Here is a 12,217-nt window from a genome sequence, read left to right as displayed (position 1 = left end):
TTGTGCTCCTTCAAACGGGCACTCAAATCTCATCTCTTCCTCAAAGCTTACCAGCCCTCCACTTAACCCTCTTTCCATGCTCGCTCTCATCTCCTGGCTCCTCCTTTGAAAAGGGTGCGCTTGCTCCCCTCCTCTGACTCACTCTGTGCCGATTGTCTGTTTGCCCTCCCTTTAGGATGTAAACTCTAATGAGCAGGGCCCTTCTCCCTCCTGTCTCTCTACCTTCTCTTCTGCTCCAACCTCAATATTTTTGCTTTTCCTGGAGCATCTGAAGTCTTGGTATTACTCGTTTATTGTTCTGTACTGTTATTCCCTGTACTGTCCATCGTTTGTACTGTGTTCGGCGCTGCGGAAACCTTGTGGTGCCTTATAAATAAATAATAATAATAATAATAATAATAATAATAATAATAATAATATTCATGACTATTGGTGCAGTCCACAAAAAGGTTGCCTGCAATGTGTTTAGGTAATGGGTATACATCAACCATCTAATTACCTCGTCTATTACATAACCTGTATTATGCACAAGGATTAAATTACATTTTTTATGTACTTATGTGAACAAGAGATTTGCAAAACCTTAAGTATGACAATTTTACGAACTGTTTCAAAAATGTATAACGGCTGCTTAGATTGAACAAACAAAAAACAAAACAGTGGAATCCTGTTGCTTCCACAAGGTCCAACCGAAGTTGTATCACAATGTCATGCCTTCTGGAAGCAAAAGGAAGTTAATGCAGAATCGGGAGATCTTGAGAGATGTAAACTAAACTCTACACTACCATGCTTTTCCTGGCTTCAGCAAACAGTTTTTTTTCTTCTTCTATCCTGTTCCTTGCTTCCTCCTCTGCTCTCATCCTCTCCTCCTCTTTCCTCTGTCTCTCTAATTCCTCAAAACTCAACTTCAATTTGCCCGGACGGAATTCTTCTTTGTGTGCATTCCATCTCTCATCTTCTTCGTCATCATCGACCTTTGAAAAACACATGCTGAAAAGTTAGGAATGTCTTCACTTCTTTTTAGAATTGTCAATTTGTTTTGGAGGAACGTGAAGGAATTAAAGATCTGTTGGAGATTGTGTGGTGGGGGAACTTAAGAGCAGATACCAATACAAATAGATCAATTTAGCTTGTTTAATTTTGGTTCAAAACACTGCATATATATAATATATATATATATATATATATATATATATATATATATAATATATATATATATATATATATATATATATATATATATATATATATATATATATATATAGATAGATATATATATAGATATATATTTTTCCACACACAAAGGGATCGTTATTATTCTGCATATCTATATAGAAAATGGCACCCATCCTCCGTTTGTCCCAGTTACCTTTTGTATGCATGCTTGCTGTATATAGTAGAGGTTCATGTCCTGGTACCAAGTGGGAGCATTGCCAGAATTATTGAATATAGGACAAGGGGGATTTAGGACTTGGTAAATTGAGATCCCACAACCCCACATAAGGTGCTCCAGTTAGAGAAACTCAGATCAATGCATTGGTCTCGGTGATATTTTGCAGATTACTATGAAAATAAATGCTATGGCTTACCTTGACATACCATTACAGTAGCAGAAATTATTTAGTGCAATAATCTGCCCGAGCAGCTGAATGGTAATTACTTCTCTTTATAAAACAGTTCTGGGCCAACCTCTTGCACATACGTTCCTTATGCATATTGGAACACAAGCAAATGTACTATGGTGGTGTCCGCAGCTCTATAGAATCCCAGGGAAAATAAAATTGATGCTCGTCTGGAAGATGAGGTCTACAGACCCTTCAGCTACCAGTGCTGCACTTATATCTGCAATTTATTTGTGCAAGAAGTAATGAGTATGGTCAGCAAATGGGGAGCTGTGTGGTTTTGGTTGGTACATTTTAACTTTGTAACACTTATCCTTCTAAATGTACATGATTTCCTGTAAATTCAAATGGCCTGAGGTTAAGTATATTATATATCTATTTAACAGACTGCTACTGTAGAAGGAATCAACATGAATTTTGTAGACATTATCAGACATATATTTGTGGAGCATAATACTTACAAAGCTCTAATTGCTTCAGTTTTTTAACTGAGACACTAAGTCATTTAGTTGCAATTGCTTTAATGAACTTATAATAGTGATCTATTTACAGGACTTCACATCTCTCTTCTAAATCTGCGAACTTTGGCAGCCTAGGTACTAATTCACTGTTTCTCTTACTCTGCGATTCATTCCTCTCCTCTCAAAGGAAACTTATGCAACCAAAAGCAATTTCTTAAGTCTATACAAGAATGGTCAATGCTGGACTGATGGAGATATTGACCAGAGAAGGACTATGAATTATAGATCTGAGTATTTTAGAGATATTTGCTCTTCCTAAATGTTTTTGGGTATGGTCATGTATAGAAACTTATAATGTTAAAAAGTGGTCAGTGAACGTATATGATTTGTTAATCTATTCAAGTAACTGTACGGAGACCAGACGAACTGTAGAACAAAGCCCATTTTTACCACGTGCTGTCTCGCTTCCTCAAAGGCCCGTCTCTCTTCCTCTAACCGATTGCGAGCTTCCTCTTCTGCCAGCTTCCTCTGCTGCTCTTGCCTCTGTTTCTCTATTTCTTCAAAGGTCAACTTCAGTTTACCAGGCGTTACTTGCTCTTTGCTCTTCTTGTCTTGGGTCTCTGTCTCATCCTTAGGAAATAAGATGTGTGGGCAGATGCTTTTCAGAACTTGAGAAAAACATTTGGAATGCTTACGTGTTATCAACAACAAAGTTCTGCCTACTCTAAGAGTGACAAGTTCAATGACACTATGGTCATGTTTAATCTTTCCAAACTGGTAAAATCACAAATGTAAACTACCACAAAAACAGAGACATATTTCTTCAGTGCAACCCTATTTGAGCACTCCTGTCTCCACGATTTCGATTGGTAGTGCTCTGGACATACGACCACAATGTCACTAGTGGGAATAATTACCTTGTGTATTCTAAGTAAATCTGATAACTACGAGAAGGACAAAAGACACGATACAGAAAACACACCAGCATCTAACCATTACCATAGCCGTAGAACGCCTCTTTGATTCTCGGAATGATTTCCTGTGCTCATCGTATCTTTTCCTTTTCTCTTCCTCGAGTACTTTTCTTTCTTGTTCTTCCCTTTCTTTCTCCAAATCTTCAAAGTTTACATTTATTTTGCCGGGAGACCTGACTGATTTGACTGGTGTGACAACTACTTCTACTTCATCCGTTCCTTCCTGTTTGAAATAAACACTCTCCTTGGTTAGTTGAGAATTTTCCTAATGTTTTTGCTAAAAGGAAACCCAAGGATCTAAAACTGCATAATCCATCTCTAAGAAGGAAGAAGGTTAGTTTATAATAGAGGAAGAGTTAATACAGAACTAGAATCCTGACTGCTGGAATACGTTCCTCATGGAGATATGTTTGTAAACCACAGGAATAGTCGTTCATAGACAGGATCTGCAACTTCTGGAGAACTCGTAAATTATATATTTTGATAAATAATTGTGTGCTATTAAGACATCTATGAAAGACTATTTTGCAGGTCCAAACAAAAACACCCAACCTGGTCCGACCCAGTATTAGAAAATGATGAAGGTAAGAAATTAATGGATGTTTTGGAAAGTCATAGGTGTTAATTTCTACCATGGAACAAACAAAACTATTTTGTGTTGGTGTTTGGAAATACAATACCTAGGACTATGTGGAAAGATTAATTTAATACTATAAAGTTACGTTTTTTTGTTTGAAGTCTTCATGATCGTAAGTTTGGCTTATACAGACCAGTTCGTCTCTTTTTATACATAACAGATCACCGTAAATATCTCTAAAATATAGTCCACAACAATAATTGATCACCATGTGACAAGTCCTACATTAAATGGTCCCTTTAATGACACTAAAAACTTATATCGCTTTCCAATGAAGACCAGACCACATAAAAGCTCTTTAGTCATCTACAAAACTACAACATCAAAGCAGATTCATTATCGAATTGTACCACAGCTACTATAGCAAAGAAAAAGAAACTCTGCTACCATGACTACAGACTATGTAACCCAAAAATAAAATCTAAGGGCCGGCCGCCGGAAGAACGAGCGCGTTAAAACTATTACCGTTTATACGGTAATTACTCGCTGAATTTCATCTTGCAGCTCCCTGAGCTGCGAGATGAAATTCAGCGAGTAAACTACCGTATTAACGGTTTTTACGCGCAAGTTTACCGTATAAACGGTAATAGTTTTAACACGCTCGTTTTTTTGCGGTCCAGTGCAACAATTGAATACCCCCTTAAGTGTATCATCGGTTATCTGGTTTATACTCTTCTGAGCTTATAAATGAGCTCTTTCTGCATCATCAAGTGAGTATTAGTGAAAACGATGATAGAAGAAGCAGAAGGAAAAACAAATTAAACAGGAATTAATATAAAAAAGAAGGATCTTTAATTGAATGATTTGCTCTTTACCTCCATGTCCAAGTCACTTCCACCAGAGTTAATGTCCTCAATCTATTAAATGAGAATTTCATATTGTCAAACTCTGCTGTGTTTACCTTGCAAAATCAAAAAGAGATACAACTGCCTTTGTGCCTCAAAAATAAACTGTTTATAACCTCCAAAGACCTCCGGAGAACAGGGAAAATATCACCTATACACCTATAAATCAAAATACCACAAGGTAATTATACAATGCCAGTCCCTACCGAAGACTCCTGAAGTGGAAAGATTATAGACCTTATGGAAGACAGATGTTTTGTTGTAGCTCAATGCTAGGATGTCTTCTGCTCACGTCTCTAAAACAAGTTTCTGCAAAAGCTTTGAGCACACAGGCCTCGTTACCACTGCACAACAATGGAAGTCCGTTCAACTTCACCCAGCACCATAGGATGAGCCGGGCGTTCTGAAGTCCTTTGAACCTATGGCTCAGAATTTAGAGTATGCTTGATTTAAATATAGATGAATTAAACTGAAATTTCCTTTTTTGGCTTATACATGTTAAAGATAGAGGTTCTAAAAGCTCTTTCACATGGGGTATTATTATTTTGTGGGCTGTACTATACCCAGTAGTGGTAGAAAAATAAATATTATATATCTGTAAATATGAACAAAAGACTAAAAGCAATAAATATGAAATAATTAGCCCACCTCCAGGGGGCTATTTCTCATTCTCTATGAAGAGAAAAGCAGTAGAGTGTCAGCTCATAGGGTTAGTGGAAAAGAACCCAATAACACAGCAACTTTGATTGTGGTGTTGGGTTTATTATGAAATAAGGATTTTATCTATCATGTTTTCAGGTATAAGAAGTATATGCTAGTTTGCAGCTGTGAACGCATAAAAGAATAGATATACAATTGTTTTATGTAGCTGCGCTCTCTTCATTTTGAATATAAAAATACAAACCCTCCAATAGGCTACATTGATTCCCATGGTGACAATATTTACATGGACTATAGCGGAAGATCAGGATGGAGCAGGGTAACAAGCTCTATCCTGAGATTCCGCTAAAAGCCACTACTCTGTTCATCACTGGGAAAACTGAGCATAACCCAGGCTACAAGTAGCAATCTTGATATGTTCAAATCCTAACAGGGAAACGTAAAGAAAAGGGCTGAATGATCTGAATATGGTGATCTTGGGCCTGATTCATTAAGGATCTTAACTTAAGATACTTCTTATTTAAGTCTCCTGGACAAAACCATGTTACAATGCAAGGGGTGCAAATTAGTTTTCTGTTTTGCACATAAGTTAAATACTGACTATTTTTTCATGTAGCACACAAATACTTGATAGCTTATTTGTACACTGATATTTAAAGTTGATATTTGTGTGCTACATGAAAAAACAGTCAGTATTTAACTTATGTGCAAAACAGAATACTAATTTGCACCCCTTGCATTGTAACATGGTTTTGTCCAGGAGACTGAAATAAGAAGTATCTTAAGTTAAGATCCTTAATGAATCAGGCCCCTTGAGTTGAACCTAAAATACTTAAGTCTTATAGCCAAACCCAATATATGGAAGATGATATGCAGAAACTATAGTCATGGGTAGAATAATTAAGGTATAACTAAAGGTTCAGTACCCATTGCTGTACTCAACTAAGTCCGTTGATCTGACGGAGCTGAGTATCGGGGCTGAGCTGCGGTAGACTTACCGCTTCCGCTTTCTTGGCCAGTTCACGCTGGATTTTCCGCTTCTCTTTTAAGTCCTGCTCAAGCCGCCGCTTCCTCTCCTCTTCCATCCTCTTCCTCTCCTCATCTTGCCTTTGTTTTTCCATCTCTGCAAATTTTCCCTTAACTGTTCCTGTCATATAAAATAAAAGTATGCTTTAATTACCGTTGAACAGAAAGAGTTGAGCGGTGGTGGATGTTATTATCCAAGCATCCAGGAGCAGTCGCAAGATTCATTAACATGGCTTGACTTATTACTGATAATATTATTAATATTGTAAGCAGCGCTATATATAATAAGAGGGAAGAAATTATATGAAAGAAGCTTTTTACTCAAGATACATAACAGTGGCACACATAATAAAAAATAAAGAGTCATACACATCAATATCAATCTATTGAATCTTTTATCTATATAAAAGGCAAACGGGTAGGTTAATTGGGTTCAGACTAAATTGGGCCTAGTCTCTGTTTGTGGTATGGAAATTAGATTGTAAGCTCCACTGGGGAGGGGACTGATGCAAATGAACAAACATTCTCTGATTGTAAATCGTGGCTTAATAGGTTGGTTTTATATAAACAGAGCTTAATAAAAATATATATATATTCTTTGCAACTGATAATACTTGTATAATGTTATAGAGGAACTTTTGTGAATGGCCACAAGGGGGCGCTGAAGTCTTGTATTCAGCGCTTGAAAGTTACTTTATGTTGCTGAAAGGTCAAACTCTCATTTAGTGATCTGTGTTCTCATTAATTTATCTGACTTACCGGTGAGCTTTGGGACATATCCCTTGTCCACTTGTTTAGATGTATTATCCTCTTCATCGTCAGATGCTAGCAATTCTTTCATCTGGTAAAGTTAAACAGAGTGCTGGTTATTAGAGCGTAGACTGATGAAGCTACGTGATACATTCTTCAGGAAGGTCACTAATTTTGCGCAGGTGAAACCTGAAGAGGTCACATACAACGGTACATGAAAGCCACTTGCTGTCTGTCTGCTATATATTTACATCAGGTGCGTTCACTTCACAAAACGTAGGTTGTTAGAAAACAGCGGTAGCACCTGGATTTCATTGATGTCACCAGGACTATCTCTAAGAGGGGACTGGCCATATTAGGGCAGGAGAACAAGCCAACTAGCATTAGATCACTGTTAGACATGATCTAAGCTTGCTGAGGGTCAGGGGAGACATGGACGTTAATGCTAAAAAGTTACATAAAATGGAAAGAAATAGTAAAAATATAATCATAAAATGAACAAAAAAATAAAGATTAGGAAGTAAGAAACATTGTCCCTGCCACTCAACTAACTCCTACTTGTCTATTGTCCCTGAATGTCCGAGAGACTCCAGAATTTCTTAGAGTCCTCCCTGACTCCCGACAGAGTAGACCATTCTGCTGGATCACTCTTCTTTTTCTGAAATGGGTAGAGCCTTGATGACACAATTCAATGTCAATTTTCTTATCAAAGCCTGGCCCCCTGCTGTGCGATGATGCCAATCGCAATGTCTCACAGCACGGGGAGGGGCTGCGATGACCTGAATTGCATCATCATCATGCCCCCCTGCACTTGTCCCTTCGACCTCTCCTCCGAAATCTCCATAGCGTAGGCAAGTATGTTCTAATGTCTTTCCCAGCCCATCTAAACTGTGTCCACCCATCCCATGTGACACAGATGCATTTTACACACCAAACATATTTTACCTTAAAGATGCAATAAATTCTCCGGCCCCCAATTTTGGTCTATCAACTCCCGGCCCTATATATCCTTATGCCTATCCTAAAGATGGAGATCACAGGTGCTTTGTACAGGTGTGTAAATGTTGCATACCATCAGGGGGAAGTACATTGGAAAGCAATACAGTTTTTCAGCTCAGGGACCTGCGAGCTGAAATTCAGCGAGATATTACCGTATTAACGGTAATATTTTTGGAGCGCGGTATTTTCGGCGATCCCGCCGTCAATTGAATACGCCCCCTAGAATCTGATTGGTTGCCATAGGCAACATCCCCACTTTTTCAAACCTGCAGCTTAGTAAATATAGCCCTTGGTCTGGTTATGAAGAGCACGAACGCACCAGTCAATATGGGGTTAATGTGCACACAACACATATACAAATGTTACAGTTATTTCTACTCTTCTACCCGCACTGTACAAGAGAGACCCCTAAAATCTGACATGTTCAAGAACAACAACTAGATTCGAAAACGATTGATATAATTAGGGAGAGAGACCTTAGAATGATATAAACAGCATTAACAGAGCCCTTTGTCTTCATCTCTGAAGAACCAAGATACTGCTACTATTTTAGCTGTTTTCCTCTTTCATTCCACACAGCTGCTATATATTGCCAAAATGAAGAGACACTGCACTTTTCACCTCATCTACAAAAACAGCTAAACTATGTCCAAAACAGTTCTCATCATTGGGGAAAGTTTGGTGGATACCTCATTTGACCCATGTTAGAATAAAAACCTGCAAAGAAAGTCAAATTTCCAGTAAGAATTCCACAACAAAAAAGAGCATAAAATATATATATATATAACGGCTGAATAAAAATAAACAAGTTGTATATATGAACTTAATTTTTCATAAAGGCGAGTTACACATCAATGTCTCTAGGTGCAGGTTCATACACAAGTGTAACAAATTGGAAACAAATATAAAGTGAAATTACTCACAGGACTAGTCCAACCTATAGTTAATCATACCCCTGCATCAACCTTATCTGTGAACATTCTTGGAGATAGACAACTGTTGCTATTTAGAGCATTACAAAGATCACAATGAAAAGTTAACAAAGATAACTGTAATAGGATCTGCCGCAAACTATATACGTGAAACAATCTGTATATGACACAAAGTTCATACATCCAATTTGTTGGCCAAGTTATTTTAATGAGAACAGAAACAAATAAAACTACATTAATCTACACCATAAAATAAAGCAGTGACCTATTCTTCTTGGGTTTGGTATGGGGAAAGTGTAACCTTAACAACTACACGAAGCGATGCCTTCATTTGAATACATGCTAGCATGCTGAGTTTTACTTGCAATTGTTTTACTAAAATCTTGTTCTTTACATGTTCTATATATCCCAGATACTATGCCCCAATTTCATTTACAGTAACACAGCCCCAATACTGTCGTGTAAACAAAATGGGGGAAACAACGGAGCATAATGTAATAATAACGACTATACAACAGCAGGACAGAGAACCTCTTGTTTCCTTTTGTTCCAGATCCTCTCTCTATTATATTGCTCTTTCCTCCTTTGTTGCTCGTCCGTGCTTCTCCGCTGGCTGCGTTCCTCTCTGGCTTTCTGCATGGCTTCAAACTTATTCATTACATCTCCCTTGTCAAGCTTGGGGACATAGCATTTTTGGACAGGTTTACATGTAGAAAGCAGAATCTTGGAAAAGAGAAAAAATCAGGAAAGACAGAAGAGCAAGATAGACGTTAGGGAAAAACAGACGGATAGAAAAATACAGGAGAGAAAAGGGATCTGCACTTTCTCAGAACAGTACTTAGAAGGAGACGCACAATAGCATTATTATTTTTATTATTTTAAGTGGGGCACTGTCTGTTATCGATGTTACATCAATAACATTTCAATTTAGAGTTTCTTCTCTCTGTTATTAATTTGTAACCACAAACTTCATTGAACCCTTGCGTTGCCCAATTTATAATATCTCTTTATTCACTCGTGCAGCAGGATCAGGCTACCAAAGCTGCATACAAGGCTGGGTAGATTTATCAAAGTTTCTGAAAAGGAAAATTGGAGGTGTTGCCCATAGCAACCAATAAGATTCTAGCTATCATGTTCTAGAATGTGTTAGATAAATGACAGCTAGAATCTGATAGGTTGCTATGGGCAACACCTCCACTTTTCCTTTTAGAAGGTTTGATAAATTAAACTGAATAAGGTGGATCTCCTATAATAAGAGATAAATGAGACTTCATGTGCAATATATTTTGAAATATTATATTTAAAAACAAAAATTAATTTATACCATTTTGATAATAGTGTCACTGTAATGATTTATATTTTCACACTAACATATAATATTTAGTATTTATATTTTGTGTCTATACCACAATTATTGGATAGTACAAATTTATATTGAAAAGAAATAAGAACCTTAATATGACCTCATATGAAAGATATTTCTAATCTATAACAATAGCAGGTGTAAGACTCTCACACACTTGATAGAAACATTCATTTTCTTTTGCACAGGTAAGTTTTTAACAACATTTTGGATTAGGATTTTGGCCAAATCCATTTTTGAGGATTCAGCTACATCCTAAATTAGTTCATTACATTCTTAGTTGTATTGTATGGAAGAGAACTGCTTAGATTAACTGACCTGACAGTCTGCTTGAGAGTAGCTCTGCTGATTGTCTCGTTAATATGATTATTATTTCCATTCATTTATATAATATTATATATTATACAGCGCTGTACAGTCACATGTTTATTCATTCACATCATTACCTGCCCCATTGAAGCTTACAATCTAATTCCCTACTGCGGACACACACACACACACAGACACACACACACACACACACACACACACACACACAGACACACACAGACACAGACACACACACACACACAGCATTTAACCTTCCAGTATGTTTTTGGCTTGTGGTGGGAAATAAAGGATCCCAGGGTAAATCCATGTGATGCAGGTAGAACACACATCATCACATCCATTCTGGTATTGGCAACCAACCACAGAGGCAAACGCAGGATTTGTAGAGGGGGGTTTCCACACCACGCCACCAGTGGGCGTGACCAGCATGCATGGGGGCGTAGCTATAATTTTAGACAGGGCTTGGCTGCTCTCCAACTCTTCCTATCCCCATAATATACATGGGCAATGCTACGTGTACTACTGTTAGGTGCACACAGCTCTCCCTTCTCAAGCAGAGCCATGTGAAGCGTGGGCAGCGTCCAGCCACCTCAATTATACAGTGTCCCAGGCTTGGAGGGGGGTTTCCAGGTACTAGGAACCTCCCCTCGGTTTGCGTATGTAACCAGGACATGCAACACCCGACCCACCCTGACTGCCAGGCCTCCTACCAGCTACAGCAGCAATTACGCCCCTGTTACAGACCCTTCTTTAGGGCTCCCTTCTGTAGCTGAGCTGCCTCAATCAAACTATCAGTGTTGTCAAAACCCAGCATTAGTTCTGTAATATTCTAAAGCTTATCAGGATGTACAAACCCGGAGATCAGCGCAGGCAGCAAGAAGACTGAATGCCAGGTCTCAGGTACGTAAACTTTCAAGACCAAGTTTTACTGAGGATATTATTAATTTTGTTTAGAATTTTAATGCACAGGACACCGATTAATCACTTACAGGAGATAAAATTATAATAAAAGGTAAAACAATGACTCTTCCTTCTAATAAGCAAATTAGAGGATGAATTTAGTTCAATATTCAGTAGATCTTTTGTATGATTCAGTGAATACTAAACAATGGATTTGGTGCATAAATACTGTACATGAAATCCATCAGGAGATTAATACCATACTTGCCACCTCTCCCGGAATGTCCAGGAGACTCCCGAAATTCGGATAGGTCTCCTGGACTCCCGGGAGAGCAGGCAAATATCCCGCAAACGGCATCTTGCTGTCAAAATGACGCGATTCGCGGTGAATCGCGTCATTTTGGCCCCACCACCCCGCGACAAAACGGCATTTTGATGCAGGGGGCTGGGCCAAAATGACGCGATTCACCGTGTCTTGCCCCTCCCACCCTCCAACCACACCCCCCTGCCTGTGATCTCTCGGAAAGAAATTTAAAAAGGGTGGCAAGTATGATTAATACACCAACCGTAGAGTAGCTAAAATGGAGAGACCCTGCTGCTAAGCACTAGAGCAGAATATTAGGATGACATTGGCAAGGTAGAGCAATGCCCATATATGTGGTCATCGCCCAGCCAGATTTACAGAACGTTCGGTTTCACAGCTGATAGAAACAGCAGC

The 12,217-nt window shown here is 38.3% G+C and overlaps 1 protein-coding gene across 9 annotated transcripts in view; it reads right to left on the bottom strand.

Annotated features, from left to right (window-relative positions):
* Positions 1 to 12,217, bottom strand: part of NEXN (nexilin F-actin binding protein) — a 49,277-nt gene that overhangs the window by 19,855 nt on the left and 17,205 nt on the right. For 3 of the 9 annotated variants that reach the window (XM_075181950.1, XM_075181949.1, XM_075181953.1), the window contains exons 3-9: positions 9,438 to 9,629; positions 6,985 to 7,066; positions 6,198 to 6,346; positions 4,510 to 4,551; positions 3,083 to 3,280; positions 2,534 to 2,713; positions 786 to 974 (exon numbers count right to left, since the gene is read on the bottom strand). In XM_075181950.1, the coding sequence (XP_075038051.1) occupies positions 786 to 974; positions 2,534 to 2,713; positions 3,083 to 3,280; positions 4,510 to 4,551; positions 6,198 to 6,346; positions 6,985 to 7,066; positions 9,438 to 9,629 (1,032 nt within the window). The remainder of the gene's footprint in view (positions 1 to 785; positions 975 to 2,533; positions 2,714 to 3,082; positions 3,281 to 4,509; positions 4,552 to 6,197; positions 6,347 to 6,984; positions 7,067 to 9,437; positions 9,630 to 12,217) is intronic. The other 6 variants (XM_075181958.1, XM_075181955.1, XM_075181956.1 and 3 more) reach the window with 4 other exon arrangements.

Source organism: Mixophyes fleayi, chromosome 8 (genome assembly GCF_038048845.1).
Source record: "Mixophyes fleayi isolate aMixFle1 chromosome 8, aMixFle1.hap1, whole genome shotgun sequence".
NCBI classification, from domain to species: domain Eukaryota; kingdom Metazoa; phylum Chordata; class Amphibia; order Anura; family Limnodynastidae; genus Mixophyes; species Mixophyes fleayi.
Note: the sequence above shows the minus strand (reverse complement) of the source record. Positions and strands in the feature narration are given on the sequence as shown.